The 17930-nt window shown below is 35.6% G+C and overlaps 1 protein-coding gene across 7 annotated transcripts in view; it reads left to right on the forward strand.

Moving 5' to 3' along the window:
* The window catches only part of Synj1 (synaptojanin 1), an 87517-nt gene that overhangs the window by 59022 nt on the left and 10565 nt on the right, over nucleotides 1-17930 (forward strand). For 3 of the 7 annotated variants that reach the window (XM_027929186.3, XM_071615085.1, XM_071615086.1), the window contains exons 15-28: nucleotides 989-1129; nucleotides 1237-1429; nucleotides 1683-1841; nucleotides 3083-3239; nucleotides 3776-3893; nucleotides 3994-4209; nucleotides 7041-7119; nucleotides 10300-10462; nucleotides 12749-12958; nucleotides 13589-13732; nucleotides 14471-14509; nucleotides 15621-15668; nucleotides 16876-16914; nucleotides 17048-17118. In XM_027929186.3, coding sequence (XP_027784987.2) covers nucleotides 989-1129; nucleotides 1237-1429; nucleotides 1683-1841; nucleotides 3083-3239; nucleotides 3776-3893; nucleotides 3994-4209; nucleotides 7041-7119; nucleotides 10300-10462; nucleotides 12749-12958; nucleotides 13589-13732; nucleotides 14471-14509; nucleotides 15621-15668; nucleotides 16876-16914; nucleotides 17048-17118 — 1777 coding nt within the window. The remainder of the gene's footprint in view (nucleotides 1-988; nucleotides 1130-1236; nucleotides 1430-1682; nucleotides 1842-3082; nucleotides 3240-3775; nucleotides 3894-3993; nucleotides 4210-7040; nucleotides 7120-10299; nucleotides 10463-12748; nucleotides 12959-13588; nucleotides 13733-14470; nucleotides 14510-15620; nucleotides 15669-16875; nucleotides 16915-17047; nucleotides 17119-17930) is intronic. The other 4 variants (XM_027929187.3, XM_071615089.1, XM_071615087.1 and 1 more) reach the window with 3 other exon arrangements.

The following is a 17930-nucleotide window of genomic DNA, read 5'->3' on the forward strand; positions in this document are numbered from 1 at the left end:
TTGAGTCTATTGCTTTAAGTCCAAGGTGAATTAGAATATCATGGTAGAAGGGGATGGTAGGGACAGCTGCTCCATTCATGGCAGCAAGGAAGCCTAAAAGAGGAAAGGGGGAAGGGGTCACAGAAAAGATGAATGCATCAGTGACTACCTTCAGTGACTCACCTCTTCTGGGTGCACCCACCTGCCTAACAGCTCTCACAACCTGATAATTTGACCTCTAAACATTCCTGCATTAACACAGGAGCTTTGGGGGGGTGGAGAAGATGCCTCATGTCTAAACCATTACACAAACCAACCACAATAAGATATTTTTAGGTATTAAGTTATTAAATTCATATTAAATATGAAGCAAGTATTAGATGATATTAAGGAATTGTTAAAATTTAAGTGTGATAGTAGCATAGTGGTTATATAAAAATAAAAATGTCCCATTGCATTAGAGATGAATAATGAAATATTTATGAATGAAATGGTGTGTATCATAGATTTGGTCTAGAATGTTCCAGGTTTATTTAAGAATGCAAAAAAAAAAAAACCAGCCACCACCACCATGAGTGGGGGGTGGAGGGTTGACAAATGTTTGTTATATTAAAGCTGAATAATGGAATATGGTGGTTTATTTTATAATTATCTCTTGTACATTGAAGAGTTTTCATAAGTAATTTTAAAAACTAAATCAATTGTAATTCCAGAAAATAAGAAAAATGTCTGAAATGTCTGGAGGCACATACTTCTCCTTGACCCTAATGAATACCTAAGAAAAAAATAGTGTACAAGCTTGTAATTACTTGTGTTATTTATTAAGTCAGTTCATATTTTCTTTGTAAAGGAGTTATAGATAAGATTTTGAAGTGTGCTATTATTTTGGCCAAATTTCTTCTTAAATGACACAAACAAAAATAGCCTGGAGAAAGATTTTAGAGTTTTGAGAAATTCAGGTAAAGTATGGTATCTTTTTAAAGATTCCCTTTTTAATATTTTCTGTTAGCACAACAAATCAGAAGCTATGGGCTGTAGAACTTCAGAAGACAATCTCCAGAGACAATAAGTATGTGCTGCTGGCTTCTGAACAGTTGGTAGGCGTCTGCCTGTTTGTTTTTATCAGACCACAGCATGCTCCTTTTATCAGGTCAGTAAACAGCACTCTCCTAAGGCTACTTTCTGCCACTAAATATCTATAAAAAGGGCTAGAATATTGCTTCAGGGAAACACTTATCTGCAGTTCTTGTTTCAAAGGGATGTTGCAGTTGATACTGTGAAGACTGGGATGGGAGGTGCAACTGGAAATAAAGGAGCAGTTGCAATCCGAATGCTCTTCCATACAACAAGCCTTTGCTTCGTCTGTAGCCACTTTGCTGCAGGGCAGTCACAAGTCAAAGAGAGAAATGAAGATTTTGTAGAAATAGCACGAAAATTAAGTTTTCCTATGGTAAGCTTCTGTTGCTTGTCCTTGAAAATAAAGCTTTGAAATGTGTTTTTAATTACCTCAAATTCTATATTACGGTGTTTGAAAATTTAAGTTAGTTCTTCGAAACATCAACAGTATTCACCTATAGAGATAATTTCAGGTGTTGTTACTATTGGGTTAAAGAAACAGAATTGTGGGAGGGGAGGCATATCTGAGGCAACAAAAACATTTATACAAGTTGTTTTGAACATAAAATTCCATCTCATGCTTTCAGGGAAGGATGCTCTTTTCCCATGACTATGTATTTTGGTGTGGTGATTTCAACTATCGAATTGATCTCCCTAATGAAGAAGTCAAAGAGCTCATAAGACAGCAAAATTGGGATTCTCTTATAGCAGGAGATCAACTTATCAATCAGAAAAATGCTGGGCAGGTACCTACATGCTTGAGAAGTTATTTGCATTGAGAAGGGATTTGGGGTTATAAAACATGCTTTCCTTAATCAGTTTTTTTAATTTCTTGGATGATATTTATACCTAAATACTTATGTGTAGATAAGCAGATATAGAATTACCTCTCTTGAGGATCAAGAGAGAGAGAGCATGCTCATGTGTGGCATACAGAGCTCATTATAATTCCCAGAAAGAAAAATATGTGTCTGTAAGACTCACTTTCAAGTAGAAAGTATACTTTTGGTGGGCACAAGTGGTGGTAATAGTTTTGAATTTTAGTTTCCAGTGTTATTGGTTTTGGTATTTAAGAGCATAGGATAATCTTTTTAAAAGATTTTTTTAAGATGGACACAATATCTTTATTTATTTTGTTTATTTTTATGTGGTGCTGAGGATCGAACCCAGTGCCTCACATGTGCGAGTCAAGCGCTCTACTGCTGAGCTATAAACCCAGCCCCATAGGGTAATTTATTTTGTTGTTTTCTTCTGTTTTATCATCTGCCCTTTTTTTTGGAGGGGGTGGATACCAGGAATTGAATTCGGGGGCACTTGACCACTGAGCCACATCCTCAGCCCTATTTGTATTTTATTTGGAGACAAGGTCTGACCGAGTTGCTTAGTGCCTCACTTTTGCTGAGGCTGGCTTTGAACTTGAGATCCTGCTTCAGCCTTCCAAGCCGCTGGGATTATAGACGTGCACCACTGCACCCAGCTCTCATCTGCCTTTTTGAAACTTCTTATGACCACAAAATTTTGGAAGAATTTATTTTAAAAAAATAGTTGGAGCCCACCTGATACAATGCCTGGGGGTCATAAGATGTGAATTCTTATACTCTAGGTACCATTTAACAGTTTTAGACATCAGGTCTGTATTTGGGAATAAGTTGTAAGACTAGATGATTTCCAAAATTTCAAACTGTTTTCAATGTCTCCTATAGCTTAAGGACATAGAGAATTCCCTTATTCATGTTTTTTTTTTTTTTTTTTAAATATGTTTAATGAAAGGTTAAACAAGTGCTAAGGAAAAGGCCACATTTGTTTTTTGTTTTTGTGTGTTTTTTTTTTAAACTATTCCATTTAGTTAGTTAAAGTGTTCATTAGATGATACAAATTTCATTCCAGGGTATTTAGTACATAATAGATATTTAATGAATGATTGCCTGAACAAAAACAGAACTTTTGTGCATTTTACAATAACTTGCTTTGTGTATGTTTATTTTAGATTTTTAGAGGATTTTTGGAGGGAAAAGTAACCTTTGCTCCTACCTATAAATATGACTTATTTTCTGATGACTATGACACCAGTGAGAAGTGCCGCACCCCTGCGTGGACAGACCGTGTCCTCTGGAGGAGGAGGAAGTGGCCGTTTGATAGATCAGGTTGGAAAATGGACTTCTTTATTTAGGTGAATTAAAATGATATAAAACCAATGAAAAAGAAGAAAGCTAATTCTTTTCAACAAAAGTTACCTAGAATAAAATAAATAAAACAGATATGACATTTTTAAAAATAATCTGTTTTTAGTGGCATAATTTCATAAAAAGAGAAGGCAGGAAACTTTAAAAATTTTTCAATTGAATATTCATTCAAGTTTTTAGGTTGAATAAATAAAGTGGTCTGTGTGTACTTTGAACTGCCACTTGTCTATTGAATTATTATAAAAGACTATTTGGTCACAGGCCTCTAAGTAATCTTAGAAGTAAGGCCACATTATAATTTTTACTAAATAAACAATAAAATGATAAAACTACTAAAAAACCTTTGTAATTTAAAGGTGTCTAGACTTCCTGTCCATTAACAAGGGTGTCTGGCATTCCAGCCTTAGACAACTAAAGCTAAGGAAAGGAAAGATATGCCTCTTTGCTGCACATGATCTGTCCTGATCATATGGTCTTGTGTTTTGTTCTGACTGCAGCTGAAGATTTAGATCTTCTAAATGCTAGTTTTCAAGATGAAAGCAAAATACTGTACACGTGGACTCCTGGCACTTTGCTGCATTATGGAAGAGCTGAGCTGAAGACTTCTGACCATAGGTTTCAACTGTCTCAGTATTTCTAATGGTGCTTGAAGTTGGTTTGAAATACATCCTTTTAAAAATATTTCTAACACATCTGTGTTCCTTTATGTTTTCAGGCCTGTTGTTGCCCTGATTGATATAGATATATTTGAAGTTGAAGCCGAAGAGAGGCAAAACATTTATAAAGAAGTAATTGCAGTTCAGGGTCCACCAGATGGTACAGTATTGGTTTCAATCAAAAGTTCTTTGCAAGAAAATAATTTTTTCGATGATGCATTAATTGATGAGCTCCTGCAGCAGTTTGCAAATTTTGGTGAAGTTATACTCATAAGGTAAGTAAAATATTTGTTATCCAAAAGCAGCTCATGATTCATAAACAATAGTTTCTATATTACAAATCACCTAATTGGTGTTTTAATAATGTATGAATATTTTTATTTCCAAACTAAAGAAAAATCATACTATAGATGTTATTCAAAGAGCTCATAGGTTTTGAAACTGAATTCTCTACTTAGAAAGCTTAAATTGAATAATGAAAATTTTATATGAACAATTAAAGAGAGAAATATGTGCAAATTCAGAGATGACTTCTTGAGATTCCTACACAATGTAATGTATAACCAAGCTCTATAACAAAACAAAGCTGTGATTATTTTTTTAAGGAGTGATAAAAGTTAAGTGGAGAGATTATCCCTCCTTCAGATTAAGAAATGTGATGTTTAGATTAGTTTAAGTCTGTTTAATTTCCAACCGAGAGAAATGATGAACAGTTAGGAGTCATTCGATTCAGTCTTGGTTTCCCTCATTGGTTTAACATCTGCCCTTTGCAGAAGCAGATGCTTCTTTTCTTGTTTTAAAAATGTTCTCTCCCATATGTGTAGCAGTTTTGAGAGATTGAATGACATGTGTATTTGAATGCCATAGAGAAAGAAGTACTATTAAATGCCTTTTTGTGGTGTTTGCTTTCTTAGGTATGTTTACAGATGTTCAATGAGCAAATCTCTTTACTAGGTGCTATGGAAGAGCAGAGGAGCACTTGATGCAACTTCTGCTTGTAGTCTTGTTGGGAAGAGCCACATAATAAACTTCCCTGTATTCTAAAAGTACAGTTCACAGATGGTGTGCTTTCTGTAGAATGAAAATCATGCCTGAGACACCTTAGAAGTAAATGAGGAAATTGTATTTAGACTTCCCTCAGATTTTTTGACAACAATATTTTAAACCTTAAAAAGAAAACAAAAATCTTTCAAAATTTTAAGACTCTAGGAAGTACATAATGAAATCTTCCAAGTTCACAGATGCCAGTAAGCTCTGCCAACTACAGAAATGCCATACCACCAAAAGGATCTGTGTACTGTGTGAGTGGGCAGCAGATTAGCCAATAAGCATCCTCATGAGTAAATGTGAAATACTGCACTCAAATGAGTCCAGATTGTGTAAGGAATGAAAGGTTGATAAAGGAAAGGGACCTTTCTGTCTTTGTAACCCACTGGGATTTTCTTAGCTCAAAATTGGAGCCAACAGCATTCCTCAAAATGCTTATTATCATGATTGGAAAAAGTATTGGTAAGAAAATAAGGTGACATTAATATAAAACTGTGAGGTGTCTCCACACTTGGAATATCCATTGATAGCCCAGTTGATAAAGAAAAAGCAAGCAATGAAAGTAAGCAAAGAAACAAAAGTAAACAAAACTTGTAAGCATTAAAACTAAATTATTCCCTTTTGGTCTAGAATAAGAAGCCATTAAAGAATGACTGAGTCTGTAAACGCCTTTAAATTTAAATAAGAGGTTCCTGGAAATGTAGACAGGACAAATTTGGATACATTTAAATATATATATTAATTGAAGGAAAAGACTATTGCTTTTAGGTTAGTGGTGAAAGTAGGAAGAAAATACAGTTGCTAGAGGACCTACTTAAATCCATGAATGTCTAAAAACCGAAATCTCTTGTTAAAGTTAAAAATGTGTAAGGGTCACTTTGTTAATTGAGGATAAGGACCAAGAAATTCTTTTATGACCTAGAATCATAAAAGCTTTGGTACCACGATCAAAGAACAAATAATGTTCAGTGTTGGGGAACTGGTGCGGCCTCAGTGCAGCCCTAACAGGTGGTTGTGACCTTTGAAGAGGAATATCATCTGTTGCCAACAATGTGAAAAAGATACCTTCATATTCTCTAAGAATAACATCTCTGTATGAGAATGACAGCATCTTGACATTACAGCATCCTGAATCCTGCAGCTTAATAACTTTATGCCAAAGAAATTGAATCAGTTACCTTGGTCATGTTTTAGTGATTATAAAAATCTGTTCCAGGCCCTTGATTTCAATGGGGTAAAGTACTGTGTGCACTTTTGCTTAATATCCGTAATGTATACCTTTGAGTCCTAGTGTGAAAGTGTGCATGCACGTAGGTGTCTGTGTGTGTATCATAGATATTTTCTCTATATAGTTGCAAATTGTTCAACTCATAAGATTGTTTCTGTAAACAAGATTGAGAGTTTTATTTTACTGTTTTGTTCTTTTTAGCACAATAATTTTATTATATAACAGTGACCGTCTTTGAAACTTGTTCTAATGTCCTTTTTTTTATTTCCCCTTTGGAGGTTTCATTTCATTTCAAAAGTATAAACTTAAGATCATACCAAAGACCATTGAAGGGCCAAGAGTTGTATTGTCAAGAACTAAAGACAGACTATAACCTAAGACTTCTTGTAACCTGGTGTGTGTGTGTGTGTGTGTGTGTGTGTGTGTGTTGTGTGTCTGTGTCTGTCTGTCTCCAGTGGTAACTCCCTATGGTCTTTCTTGATCAAATGTCATTTAAGGAAGACACTGAGACAATAAAAATACATACTCCTGGACTACAGGGTTAGGAGACTTGTATCTTTGCTCTGTGGTTTACTCTCTTTATATTTAAGATCACTTTGAACAAGGCCCATTTCTTCTGCCTGTTTTATTAGCATAGTGTTTTAAAGAACAGGGATTGAAATGTGAGGGGGAAGAGTGCCCTCTCCAGGTCATCATCAGTCCTACTGTCCTCCCTCCTTATACTCCTGACCTCTGTCAGCCTGTTTATCAGTAATCAGTGGACTTTAGTCATTGAGTTAGTTATATCTAAAGAATTAATTGGTTTTTTTATTGCTTTTATCTTTATTAAAGATTTGTAGAAGATAAAATGTGGGTTACATTTTTGGAGGGAAGCTCTGCATTGAGTGTTCTGAACCTAAATGGTAAAGAGGTAAGTTAGTTGTATTGATTTTAAGCCATTCTGAAATTAATTGTCTGATGACTCTACTTTTAGGCCTGCAGCAAGATTATCTTTAATGTATTTTCAGTTAATGAGGTAAAAGACCTTGTGGTATGCTTAAGAGATTATTTCATTTTTTAAATTTAGACTAATTATCTGATTAGGTTAGGGTTACTTTAGTCCCTCCCTAAAGATTTTTTAATTTGTTATTTTTAGATATACATGATAGTATAATGTATTTTGACATACATACATTGGAGTACATTTTATTCTAATTAGGATCCCATTCTTTTGGTTGAACATAATGTGGAGTTACGCTCTTGTGTTCATAGGAACATAGGAAAGTTATGTCTGATTCATTCTACTGTCTTTCCTATTCCCATCCTCCCTTTCCTTTATTCTTCCCCTCTGTCTGATCTAATGAACTTTTGTTCTTCCCTTTCCCACCCTTATTGTGTGTGAGCATCTGCTTATCAGAGAGAACATTTGGCCTTTGGTTTTTTGGAATTGGCTTATTTCACTTAGTATGATAGTCTCCATCCATTTACCATTAAATGCCATAATTTCATTCTTCTAGAGATAACTGAATGATATTCCATTGTGTGTGATATATGTATATATTTCACATTTTCTTTAGTCATTCATCTGTTGAAGGGTACGTAGGTTTGTTCCATAGCTATTATGAATTGAGCTGCTCTAAACATTGATGTGGCTGTGTCACTATAGTATGCTGCTTTGAATGAAGTCTTTGGGGGCATATACAGAGGAGAGGGATAATGGGTCAAATGGTTCCTTTCCTAAGGATAAATTCTTAAGTGTATATTTGCTAAGTCAAAGAATATAGACATATTAAGTTTTAATACTCATTTCCAAACTTTCTTTCAGAAAAGTTTTATCCAGTTACACTGTACACAGGTTTATCTCTATCTTACATCCTAATTAATACTAGATCTTTTAATTTTTTACTTTGAAAATCTGAAAGACACAGAATTGTATATCATCTGGTTTTAAGACTGTGGTTGCTAGAAATTGAGTGTTTTTTTGTCTTTTAGTTACTTCAAGGCTTGTTTGTGGTGCTGGGGATGGACTGCAGGGCCTCAAGCTTGCTGAACAGTGCTCTACCTCGAGTCATATCCTCAGCACCAGCCCATTTTCCGCTGGCCTGTTCCTCTTTTGAAGCTCCTTTTATGTTAAAGATATTAATTTCTTGTTAAGTATGCTGCAAATATTTTTTCCTAATTTGTCTTGTAACTTTATTGTGTTTTAACTATATAAAAACGACTGATTTTTAAACTTAATTCTAGCTTTGGTCTCTTAAAAAACCTCTTCTTTATCCCCTGATGATATAAATATTAAAGAGCAACTCTAGATTTGACATTCCTTTGACAGCTCTCATTTCCTCTTGGAGTGTTTCTTTTGTCTTTCCTTGATAATCTAATTTTCCTTGTTTTGTTTTTTTCCCCTTCTTTTCCATTCCATCACTCACTCTCAAGTCTAGATGAAATCTATAAATTCGGAAATTTTAAAAGATTTCCAAAAATCTGCAGAAGTTATATTTGTGGAAAGTATATGATTGATCCTTTTGAAGGTTATTCATTTCCAGACTTCCTGTCTGTTTCCTTTATTAATACCATTATTTCAACCCTAAATTTTTCAGGATCAATAAAAGTTATTCCATTTCAGAGGAAATTCTGGGAAAGGTATACAGTATACATGGGACAAATCAGGAAGACCTTCTTGAGCATTTTCTTTTGTGTCATCTTAATTCCTTCCCTTTTATTTGGCTCTGATCTCTACCAAGTGGATATTCCTAAGGAATTGTATCTTAAATGACCATTATGTACTAGGGATGTAAGAATGCTTTTTAGACTTCTTTGGTGAATATAAAAGAATTTTATTGGGGCTCGGATTGTGGCTCAGAGGTAGAGTGCTTACCTAGCATGCACAAGGCCCTGGGTTTGAATCTTCATCACCACATTAAAAAAATAAAATAAAGATATGTACCCACCTATAAGTAAAAAATAATTTTAAAAAAGAATTTTATTGATTTTAACAAGTAATAAATGACCTGTAAAGCATGTGGCTAATTTATGAAATTGAATTGATTTTAATACTTGGACTAATAATCAAGTGATAGATTATTAATTCTATGTACTCTGACTTCAAAACTTAATGTGGATGCCAAATTACTATTAAATACAGCTTTGCCATTCAGATTACCAACTTTTCAACCTTTGTGTCTTCAAGGAATTCTAATATCAATAACACATTCAGCCAGGGAAGCTCTGCACCCACAAAGATGCCAACTTTTAGCACAGCATATTGATCAGAGGTACACAGTTCATTTGCAAATACCAAAAGAATTTCCATCTTGTTCATGTCAAAAAACTTCAAACAAAAGAATTTGGAACTGTGTGTGATATAACTTACGTAGAAAGCAAGTTTGTTGCACTTAATATGGGTTTTAAGTGAGAATTTCTTTTTTGTGCACAATCTGACAATTCTTGACCAACTAGTCTTAAAGCCGTTGGAAAGTTTTTTAAAGTATTTTAAAAAAATTTCAATATGACATGGCACAACTTGATTATAACATGTTGTTGGTTTAATTAAATCATATTTTAGTCTAAAAACCACTCAAATTTATAGCAAAGGCAGAGTGCCAGTTTTGCAGATGACTGTTGTTCTGTTTTTAGAATGATTAATTTTTGTGGAAGATTTAAAATGATGTTCAGTTCTCACAATATTCTAAATGCTAACACTGTATAGGTTAAAGATACTCTAACATGTCTTCTACATATTTTTTTCATGTAGCAACAGTTATTTCTGTTATTTATTATTTTATTTTAATCTGATGATCAAAATAAAATACAAAATTGGGTAACAAAGTAGTCAGGGAATTTACAGCTGGCCAAGAAGAGGTACTGACTGTGGTAAAGGAAACTTGAATCTTTGTGCAGCCTAGAAAAGAAGACCTTTATATATAGCATCACAAGCCTTAAGGGGAGAATTGGGAATAGCCTTCAAACTAGTTACAAAGTGGAAGAATTATGTTGAATTGAGTCTAATTAAATTAATCATTTATACCATTGCGTAGTATGACTAAGGCAGCCTCTTTCTTCCAAAATAATAGTTTTCATATTACTGAATTTTATATCTTTTTTATTCAACTAGTTATTGAGCCGGACAATAAACATTACTTTAAAAAGTCCAGACTGGATAAAAAATTTGGAAGAAGAAATGAGTTTAGAGAAAATTAGTGTCACATTGCCTTCATCAACAAGCTCTACCCTGCTTGGTGAAGATGCGGAGGTTGCAGCAGATTTTGATATGGAAGGTTAGTTTGTTTGTTGAATAGGTTTACTTCTGTAGTGCTGGGAAGTTTCCCCTTTCCCATCAGTAAAGTCTTAATGCCAAGTTTATCTTTCTCTTCCTCCTTGGGACACACATAGGAGTATTAATTAGGATTTATGTGCCAGGTACGTGCCAGGTGCTGGAAATCCAATGACTTTGGCCCTTGCTGTCCTAGAATTCATTGCTTCACAGGCAGTTATAATAAAGTGGCATCAAAGTGATAATGAATGGTACTATATTAGCTCATAATAAAATTGCCTGGCCTGGATTTGAGGAGTTGGGTGAGGTTTCACAGAGGAATTGAAATTTAAAAATCTGAAGACTGAGGGGGGAATTGTATTAAAGAGTATAGATTAGAATGACTTAGGGAGAAAGCATGTGTATAGGCCTGAGAGGGAGAATGAAGATCTAAATTCATTATACAAGAGTGTTTCTGAGGGAGAAAAAAAATGCAGCAGGAGGAACAATTGTGGGGTGGAAAATGAATTTCATTCTGAATATGTGGGATTTGAAATGTCTGTGGGTTCAGGAGTTCCAGATATCAGCTCTTGAAAATGTGGGTTTGGTGCTCAGGAGAAAGCTCTGGACTCAAAAGGTAGCTCTAATGGCCAATAAAGACACGGTTATTTAATACTCTGGCTTAGTACTAGGGTTATGTAGAGACAAGAGAAAGAATTGAATATGGAAAAATAGTCCTGAGATAGAATATGAACATACAGTTCAAAGAAAGGCAGAGGCTGCCCAGTAAAGGGAAATGAGAAGAAACAACTAAAAATGTCAGGGACTCAGGAGAATTTTGTAGTTTAAAAATTGAGGAAAGAAAATATAACAAGGAAGGAGTAGTTCGTGGTATCTTGGAGACAGAGAGATGAGTAGAAATAAGGATAGAATCTTGACCTTCTGGTTAAATAACAGGGAAGAAAGCTGTCAGTGACCTTCGTAGGAGTAATTTCAGTGGTTGTTGGAGCCAGATGGAAGAAACTGTCATGGGTGGAAGGTGAAGAAGTGGAGGGGGTGTAGAAGCTCTTTAAGGAAACCTGGCTAAAAGTGGTAGATAAGAGGACAAGTGCTTCATGGAGACGCAGAGGTAGTTTTGTTTGTTTTTTTAACTAGAAGAGGCGTTAGTGTGCTTCATACTAATGGAAGAGAGCTGTTAGAAGAGAAAGGACTGATGAAGAAGGGCAGGACAGAATAACAGCAAGATCACTAAGCAAATGGGGTTATTAGGATCCCATTCTTTCCATCCACAAATATCTGAGTGCTGAGCATGGAATTAGACTCCAGCCTGCAGGCAGGTTGTGTGTGTGTGGAGGGAGGCGGGGGTCCCATCTTAGGACTGTGAAATGTAAGTTTTGAAGTTATCTATCTGCAGGAGTGGAACAGTCCACAATTTCAGAAGAGTCAGGAAGCTTCAAGATAGTTTCTGAGAGGGGTGAGGGGAAAAGTCAACTAGGAAATCATGCAGTTTCCAGGCAGCTTTGAGAGCCCATAAGAGACTGAAAACCATAAATTTAATACATTGTCCACAAGTCACACAGAAAGATGGTAGGACTCAATTTGCCATCTTGTTGCCTTCTTAGTCCTTGACAAACGCGTTTAAGAGACCAGAAGGGCGGAGGTTGGAGATAACTGCAACAAGTGAGGTAGAATGTTAAATAAATCTCTGATAGCATAGCTTCAAAAGAAAATAGGACATATTTTTAGAGGTAGAAAATTAATGTTCTGGAATTGGAATTAGGTTATAAGGGGCACCCTGACCCCACTTTCCAGCCCTGAGGTAAGTAGAGATGAGGACACCTCAGGGGAGACTGATATTCATCTAAAGCAAAGAGGGTCTGTATTGTGGGGATCGTGAGGGAGGAGACTTCTGGGCAAGGGTGTGTGGCTGCCTGCCCAAGATCTTATTTCCTATAGAACCAGACCTGAGCTGGGCAGGGAAGCAGGGCAGCTCCGTAGAGACAGTAGTCAGGCGTAGAGGGAGAGCAGTCCACTTCTGAGTCTGCACCAAGGGAATGGCAGAAGCCCATTTGGTCACTCCAGCTTGAAGTAGTGGTGCTCTGAGGTAACAGGTGTCTTTACATTTTCTGTAAGAGCATTTGTACTATTTCTAATTTTTTTACATATATATCTTTTAAACATGCCTATGTGCTTAGTCCATGTGTTTTGGCAAACTCCTAATGTTAAGGACTTTCATTTGTGTATTTAAATCACATAAAACATCTTTGAATAATTTGAAATGGTCCTCTCTCTAACACCTCTCTTTCCTTAGGTGATGTTGATGACTATAGTGCTGAAGTAGAGGAGCTTCTTCCTCAACATCTCCAGCCATCTTCAAGTTCTGGCCTTGGCACTTCCCCAAGCTCTTCACCCAGGACTAGTCCCTGCCAGTCACCCACAATATCAGAGGGTCCTGTACCTTCCCTTCCCATCAGACCAAGCCGAGCACCATCCAGAACTCCTGGGCCTCCTAGTTCACAGAGTGTGTATTTTACTTGAACATTTTGTATAGACTTTCTCTAACCAGTGTGTTTGATTTTAGAGAGCCTATTGCCTAACTCTTGTGCCTATATGATGAGTACCTGCATACAAAAGAGGAAAATTTGCAGATGATAAATTTTCAATGAAAAGGAAACTCATTGTCATTGATGCCACAAGATGAAAATTTTCTTAATTCTTTTTCTATGGGGTTAGCATTGTCTGTGTCTTACAGTTGATGATTTTCTATTGTTCTGATAAGAATCCATAACTGTTTGGGCCTTTCATTCTTTTTCTCTACTGGCCAACAGACTTCCCATGACTTAACTAATACTTTGTACTTCTTAATAGGGTCACTTAATAAATCAGCTTTTAACACCTGGGCCTAGATAAGAAGTCAATATTATAGAATTAGTATCATTGTGGCTGTGGTACCAAAGGGAAGTTTAATGGTAGACCTGAGTGCTTTTTTTTTTTTTAATTCATACTGAAAATGGGTATCATTTCTCTATGTTCATATATAAATTTTTTAAGTTAGCAAAATAGGACATTTTAATATATATTTATGAAGTACATTCCTTTCTGCCATAGCCCACTTGTCACCTGATCTTCTTACCTACTGTACTTTCTTCAGGTTCTCCTGTTGACACTCAGCCTGCAACCCAATCACAGCAGAAGGATTCTTCTCAGACTTTAGAGCCCAAGCGGCCACCCCCTCCTCGCCCAGTTGCTCCTCCCACACGTCCTGCCCCTCCACAGAGACCACCTCCACCTTCAGGTAACTAACCACTTTATTTTCATTTCTGCTAAAATTTGAAATTTTACTCCACTTTATTTTAAAATGTTCTGCATCTTTTCATATCTCAGGCTTCTAGTTTTATTGTTTTTCATCATTGTTGTTACTGCTACAGCTTTTCTCAAAAGAACACGGTAGGTGCGTCAAAACAAGTAAAACATTTTTTACCAAGTAAATTCCTCCAGCATGTTTTCAGAACTGCCTTCTTACTAGTGTTCAAAATGTATTTGTTTTGGTTTTGCTAAGTTGATGTAGTCAGACATAAAAATTGTTCGTAAGTAAAACTAGCTTTAGTTTTTAAAAAATCCTCATTTCTGGCTTTATAAATTCATTAAAATTGACTAATTTCTATAAGTTGCATGGTTATAACTAAAGAGCATGCATATTATTTAATAATAAAGTTTTATGTATTTGTTTAAATGTTCCTTTTTTCCCCACATTTTTATTGGACATTATAGTTGTACATAATGATGGGATTTGTTGTTATATATTTGTCTTGCATACAATATAACAATATAATTTGGCCAGTATATGCAGTTACAGTGTTGTTACTCTAATTCTTATGAATATGTGCACTGAACAAAAGCTTTTTAATAGTATCTAGATAACTATGTATAATTCCTGACACTTGACATCATGAATACTCTAGCTAATCCTGACATGTCAATTCTTTATTTAATGTCATTTCCTTTCTGCTGCATATTTCTTACGAACTATAAGGGGCTAGGAGTCCTGCACCTGCTAGAAAAGAATTTGGAGGTAACCATTTACAATTGTTATGTATGCATCTTGGTTCATTAATGTTTTAGAGTTTGATCCCTATTATTGAGAGATATTTTAGATTTGTTTGATAACAGTCAAGGTGAATACATTAATACCCCCCAATTAAAAATGGCTCCAAACTTCTATTCTTTTAAGTTAGCTGTGCATGGTGGTGCATGCCTGTTATCCTTGCAGTTCAGGAGATTGAGGCAGGAAAGTCAAAAGTTAGAGACCAGCCTCAGCAGATTAGCAAGGCCTTAAGCAACTTCTTGAGACCCTGTCTCAAAATAAAAATATAAAAAAAGGATTAGGGATGTGGCTCAGTGGTAAAGCACCTCTGGGTTCAATCCCCTGTACCCAAAACATAAATAAGTTAAAACTTTATTTCAGATTCCCCCCGCATCCCTCCCTCCCTTTGTTTTTTTTTTTTTTTTTTTGGTGTTACTGGAGACTGATCTCAGGGGCACTCAACCACTGAGTCATATCCCCAGTCCTATTTTGTATTTTATTTAGAGACAGGGTCTCACTGAGTTACCTCGCCATTGCTTAAGCTGGCTTTGAACTTGTGTTCCTCCTGACTCAGTCTCCCGGGCCTCTGGGATTACAAGAGCACAACACTGCGCCTGGCTTTTTTTCCCCTTTGTTATTGTGAAATATTACAGCTTATATTAGTGATTTAACTCTGGATATAAAAAATGAGATAATTCAAAAAAAGGCTTTCAATAAACATATTGTTTGATTCCCTAATGCAGATAATCTCAGATATAAAAAAGAAAGTTGTTACCCCACTTTTATTGTTAGAGTTTAGGGGTTTTGTTTTGTGTTTGCAGTGCTGAAGATAAAACACAGTACTTTGTGCATGCTAGGCAAGTACTCCTCCACTGAGCCTTATTCCTTGATTTGAAGAAAGGGAGAATTGAGTTTTGGGCTCAGCATCATTATTTTCACTTTGGGGGCCAGGGATGTAGCTTAGTGGCAGAGTGCTTACCTAGCTGTGTAAGATTTAAAGTAATAAAAGAGCCTTTGTGCAAAACTAATTGTGTACCTGCCTTTCATTTTGTGCTGTGGGCCCTGAACAATATATAGTTTTTGTTCTTTCTTTGAAAAGGTATTGGAGCCCCTCCCAGTCCTGGGGTAGCTAGGAGAGAGATGGAAGGTAACAAGACTTTTGCATTATAGAAATGGTTCTCTCATTTTATTTCTAAATGTCAGCCCTCCAGTGTTTAAAGGCACATGAATCTTTTCTTAGTCCAATTGTAAACTTCCACTCTCCCTCCTTATGTATACCTTGTACTTCTTTGCTTTTCATTCTGTGTTGTGTGTATGTTTCTAATAGCTATCTTCTTAATTTCCCCAAGATTTATATATTATTTGTGCTCTTGTTTAATTATTTCATGTATATTTAGGTTGTGAAATTAACCACTTAAAAGAATGCCTTCAAAAATATTTTTTGGAATATGCCAAATGCTCAGTAACATTCTTCACTAATCCAAAGTTTTAAAAATTAGTAAATATAATTAAACCCATTAATTAAGGTCCAAGAATATAGTATTTTGTGGATGGTTTCAGAAAACATGTATTTCTATGTACATTGGTACTGAGCAAGATTTGTTTAAAATATTATTAAGATTAGAGACCTTTTGTTAAGATTAGTTATTAAAGGTCTGATATGTTTTATGTAACAATTACACTTGAATTGCTTTTCAAAAAGGAAAATAAATCTAAGAGGCTGCTTGCTAACCCCTCTACTCCTTTTGTCCCCATGAGTAATTTTCATTTCATCCTTTAACTTTCTAGTAAGTTTAAACCACATTTTAACGCCATATTCTACAGGCAGATATTTGGTAATATGACACATATATGCCTGCCTTCTGTCTCATACAATTTAGCTGTGAATCCAGAAGTTCTCATCATAACTTTATGTACAGTAATACAACATGAAGCCCCATGAGGAACCACTAGTGTAACTTGAAAAAGACAGCCCTGCCTACTGCTCAGGAGCCATTTGTCTGCCAAGCTCTGAGGAGAGGCAGTTTCAATGGCCACTGCTTGTGACCATTCATGCAGCTACCCTGTGTTCTCAAGGTTCACGAACAGAGAGCTCTGTGAGGACTATTGCCTTAAAGTGAACCGGCGAGTGAAGCTTCAGACAGCTACTCTTGTCTCTTATAAAGTTCTCTCTTATTAATTTTTCTCTTTTGGAGTATTTCATTTAGGACCAGTAATACCCACATCCTTGACCAAAGCTAAGTACTTTGTTAAGTACTCTCTGCTGGTAATGAAGTAGAACAACCAATTGATATTATACAATATTATTTTATTATTTATTTATGACTAATTTTTTTTTCCTTCCTGCTTCAAAGCACCCAAAAGTCCTGGAACAACACGGAAAGATAATATAGGTAAAAACACTTAAATATAGTTACTTACTCTTAAAACTGGACCATGAAATAGACACTTGGAATATAAGTACATGGTTTCTAGTTCTTTTTGTTATTTTTACACTTAAATATATGATGCCCGTCTTTGTTCTAGGACGGAATCAGCCTCCACCTCAAGCAGGACTTGCAGGCCCAGGACCTGCTGGATATGGTGCAGCCAGACCGGTAGGTAACACCTAGCCTCAGAGCCAGAGGATCTCAGTTTTGAATCCCAATTTGCTACTATTCAGTTTTCTTACCTTGGAGAAATCATGTGACTCTTCAAGGCCTCAGTTTCCTTAACTCTTAAAGTAAGGAAATTGATGATCTCCAAGGTAGCTTCCAACTCTTAACATTGTTTCCACGTTTTTTGAAATAAACAAACTTTATTACTTGGATAAAAGTGATATACTTAACTATTTTATCATATTAAATATCTTCATCTTTAAGTGTATGAGAAGGTGATATTTTGGTCAGCTACTTATCATGTTATCTAAGTAATTAATGCCTACATAGACCATCCTTCAATAAGAAGGATTTTAGTTAGCAGGAAAAAAATATGACCGAATTGGGTACTAAAACTGTTCTGAAAAACAAGTAGTTTTCAAGGTTTTTTCCCTCCTTTATGAATCTACGGCATTCTGTATTTTTAGCATGTGTTCTGTTTTACACATAATTTGCCCATTATTTATCCAAATGAAAATTTCCTTTGGTCTATAACAAGCAATCAAAAAGCAAGAGAAACAGGAACAGAAACCAATAATCAATAACTTTGGCCCGTGTAGTAGAGTGATCCCTATTTGATGAGTGGAGAACCTAGAGCTATCACGATACCTAGAAATGAAGGTTGTGGGAACCTAGGGAACTACTTCACATGAATATAGAATTTTTTGCCTTTTCTGTTGTAGCTATCTATTTGACAATCTGAAGGTGATTTTCTCTATGCAATATTACTCTCTGAATTAAAATGCCTGTAGAATATACCTAAAGATATCTAT

The sequence above is a fragment of the Marmota flaviventris genome, chromosome 8, assembly GCF_047511675.1.
Source record: "Marmota flaviventris isolate mMarFla1 chromosome 8, mMarFla1.hap1, whole genome shotgun sequence".
NCBI lineage: Eukaryota > Metazoa > Chordata > Mammalia > Rodentia > Sciuridae > Marmota > Marmota flaviventris.